Source organism: Glycine max, chromosome 2 (assembly GCF_000004515.6).
Source record: "Glycine max cultivar Williams 82 chromosome 2, Glycine_max_v4.0, whole genome shotgun sequence".
NCBI classification, from domain to species: domain Eukaryota; kingdom Viridiplantae; phylum Streptophyta; class Magnoliopsida; order Fabales; family Fabaceae; genus Glycine; species Glycine max.
The window spans coordinates 29,945,096-29,949,330 of NC_016089.4; the positions used below are offsets into that span (position 1 = coordinate 29,945,096).

At 32.4% G+C, this 4,235-nt stretch overlaps 1 protein-coding gene across 1 annotated transcript; it reads left to right on the forward strand.

The window, feature by feature from the left end:
• Window positions 1–2,191: 2,191 nt before the first annotated feature.
• LOC102670037 (uncharacterized) lies at window positions 2,192–2,665 on the forward strand. The gene is made up of 2 exons (XM_026127205.1): window positions 2,192–2,212; window positions 2,297–2,665. Exons 1-2 carry the CDS (start codon window positions 2,192–2,194, stop codon window positions 2,663–2,665), a joined length of 390 nt encoding a protein of 129 aa, XP_025982990.1.
• Window positions 2,666–4,235: the final 1,570 nt, after the last annotated feature.

Sequence of the window (4,235 nt, forward strand, 5' to 3'; positions counted from 1 at the left end):
ATTCATCTTATATTGCGATCTATGATTTCTTTTGGTATATTGAAGCAATAAAAAGAAATAAACTTAATTATATTATGTTCTATGATTATTTCATCATGACAACATTATCGTGTTATAGTTTTCAATTTGTACACTAAATTTTTTGCATTGCTAGGATGATAGGTAGCCAAATTTTAAATTGGGACAACCAGTTGATTCCTAATGACACCATTGATATGAACGAGATAGAAATAGTGCTCTATCATTAATGAATGATGTCTAATTTAGTCTATAAGCTACATGCCAACATTTTTTGAAGTCAATATTATCAATCTTGGCTTTCATGCCAAATTAAAAGTGTTTATTTTTATATTCATGTCTTGATTAACATTATTTTGATGAAGTCGTATTCTACTTTATTTATTCTAAAACAATATCTTAGTTAGGACACTGGCATCTTCTCCTGAATTTGTTTCCAACAAACTTACTCAACTCGTCAAGTTACGTTTAATTTCATCCTTGTATTTTGTTCTGTGTTACTTTTCTGTATTGCTTATTTTCTTTTCCTATTCTCTTTTCTCCATTTCTCCCAGCCTTATTTTAGTCTCTCATTTTTCATCTTTGAGCTTCTCATTTCTGATTTCTATTTTAAAGTGTTTTTATTAATTTGATTTGTGATGGTATGTGTAAAAAGTTGTTCCCAGTCCATTTGGTTTTTGCTATGTATGAAACTTTCCTTTGTTAATTTCAAAAGTTTAAAATTCAACAGTAAATAGGTTTTTGACATATAAAACATTTACCAATATAGATTTATCATTGATTTTATGTGAAAAAGAAAAGTAAAATTTATATATCCTTTTTTAATTTATTTTTTCATTTTTTCCTCTTCCTTCCTCAACACTGTTAGTGGCATTAGTGTTATGTTTTATCTCATCTACTATCATATAAAACAATATATATTTAATTATCAAGTACCTGGGATGCAGGGGTGTAGTGTCACTGTCATGGAGGTGTTGGGCTGCATCAAACTCTGGGACTTGACATGATCACTTCTTGTGCTTCAATTCAAGTAATTTTTTTCTTATTAATGTTATTCTTAGTTGATCACAATAGGGTATTATTAACATTTTTTGGCCAAGCATGGAAATTCTAGGCCAGTCATTGTCAATAGGGTAAGCACTCTAAACTGAGTGTAAACAAATTATTTATCACAATATATTTTGAGCTCACATAAGAGTGATTGAAATGACCTTAATGCTATCTTTTCCAAACCAACAAGACTAGAGTGTTATTTGTACAATACTATGTAACAATCTACACTACAAGATTTAATTACCAATGTCCTCCTTAGGTAATGGAGTCTTGGCACTTCCATTGATTTGTCATACTTGGAAATATCAAATAATATGGACTAACATTAATTTAATTGAGCCAAGAATCTAATTAAAAAAATTACAAAGTCCCCTCACTTTTTCCACCTTAGTCAAGCACATGCACTTTTTGTCAAACTTTCCTATCAGGAAAGTTGACAGTCGAAAAAAATACCATGCTTAGTCAGCATGAATGATTGAACAAAAAAACCAAGTTAAATTACAAGTGACAATAAATAATGTTCACTTGTGATTATGGTGGTCGGTGGATGCTTCACTGGCCACTTTAAAGTCATGAAAATGATATTATCAATTCTATCTTTTTTATTGATGAATGAATTTTATATTGGTCCTACTAATAAATAATAGACCAGATTATTAACTTTTAATAGTGGAGTAGCTTTATTTTGTTATCATGATTATTGGCTTGTTATTAACAATCTTTATGGTTCTAAGAGGTGATCATACTAAGAATGTGCCAAATAGTATTGTTGCAATGACATATACCATTTACCAATTCTGCATGTTAAAGTTTTGTTAATCACACATCAAGAAAATTCTTTAATGTAGAACTATAAGTACTGAGAAAGAAAAAGCTTATTGGGACCGTAAAGTAACTGAAGGATTTATCATAGAATGCTTGGAACAAGTGTCCAAAGGAAAACGACATGATACAAGTTTTACCAAGAATGGGAGTTGACTAGAAAAAATTATGACAAATCAAAGTTTAAGAACAAGTTTCATAACCTTAGAAGACAATGGTGAGTATGGTATAAATTATTTAGTAAAGAAACTGGTCTTGGATGGGATAATGCCAAAATTACTGTTGATTGAAGTGATGAATGGTAGGAGAAAAACAATTGGTATGTGTTACATAAATGTGTATTGTTGTAAGTCTAAGTTTTTTGTATAGTGTATTTATCCTATGATAAATTCTAAATGTGCAGGAAAATCCTTTATATGGAAAATTTAGGATCAAGGGACTTCCATTTGCTCACAAGTTGATTGAACTTTTTAAGGATGTAGTTGCTAATGGAGAGTTCCAATGGGCTCCCTCGTCTGGGATATTGCCCGTTAGTGTTGAGGTTGATATGAATGATGGGTACCATCCAAGTCTTGAAGGCATTGGCCTAGATTTAGAGGAAGGCTCAAGTGATAGTGAAGATGCAAGTGTTGGTGCAATAGATGCTTTTGAGGGAATTCATATGAATGATTCACAAGGAACTATTAGCCAAGGAATTGTTAGTCAAAAGAGAAAGGGAATCAATCACACTAAAAAGTTAGCAAGAAGAAGGCAACTACCTCTTAAAGAATAGTTTATATAGTTAGTGAGATTGCATAAGCATGTAAGTGACGCAATGAAGTTGTGGCAAGTGCATCTATTCAGGAAGTGATCAATGAGCTTAAGACACTACCTGAATTACAAAAGAATTTACTATTTCATACACAATATTGCAACCTGAGGATGTTAAAGCCAACAAGAGAAATGTTTATTGTCATGCGAGGTTTATATATGCAAAGGATGCATTGGCTTAGGGATGCAGTTAAAAACCCCTTATTGTTCAAAGTTACTAACTAGATGTGTGTATTAGGGATGTAATTAAAAACTCCTTACTATTTTGTACTAGTGCTTAGATGTTTTCTTGTGGTGGTATAAGTTATGTTCTGTTGAACTCATATTATGTTTTGCTGTCAAATTTGGTTATGTTTCTTATTTGGCTTGTAAAGAATCATATTATGTTTGGTAGTGAACTTATATTTTATCATGTGTATCTTGATATATTATGTATTTTGTAATATTGTTTTTATACAAGTAAAAATTGAATGACTTGCTTGAACAATTTGAATCAAATACCAATGAAGATGATGAACTTTTGGAGCAAGCATCTTATGTGTTTGTGTTTATTGGTGAATATGCAATAAAACATCTATGTAAAGAGCCGTGTAGAACCAACAAACAAATAAGCCATGCATGGGTGTAAGAAGTATTGCAAGGTCATCTTATTCGTTGTTATGAGATGTTTCGTATGGAAAAACATATTTTTTACAAGCTTTGCACTAAATTGGTTGATCATGGTTTAAAGCCTACTAACCGCATGCAAGTTGAAGAAATGGTTGCAATGTTTTTAAACGAGGTTGGCGTAACGCCCTGAAATTTTGCTAACTATAAATCAATGTTTAATTGTATTTATCGTGTTATTTAATTATATGATTAACTTGAATGAGTTTAGATATGGTGTGAATTAGTCATGTGTGATTTGATTGATGTGGATGTTGAGTTATGTGGAGTTTTATTGACCTAAGTTGAAATTATGAGATTTCAAAATTTATCTAAACCTATTATGGTAAAACCGTGATCCTGGATTTGTTAACCATTGGATTATGTTCAAATTTTGACTGTAGGTTCCCAACACATGTCCCCATGGTTTGACTGTTGGGATTTTCAAAATAACAATGTTTTAAAATAACAATGTTTGACCTCTTGCTAAGCGTAATTCCAACCCGAGAGAGAATTACGCTGAGCGCAAATTGTTGCGCTTAGAGTGATAGGAATTGCGCTCAACACGAATTGTCACACTTAGCGCAAATCCTAATCCGAGAGGAATTTCCCTAAGGATGAAAAGTCAGGCTTAATGCCAAAAGTGGACTCCTGCTTAGCGAGATGAGCTCGCTAAGCGAGATCTGTAGATTATAACTATGTTCTTTAGTGTGAAAAACATTATTTTTTCACTCATTTTCTCTCCAAACATCCATCCAAACCCTAACACCTCCTGCTCCACCACCCACAACAACCAGTGGCCACCATGAGCTGCTGTTGTTTGCCACCGAACCACCACACTGAGATGAACGTTTTAATTGGAGTGAAATCCTCATAATCCACCTCAA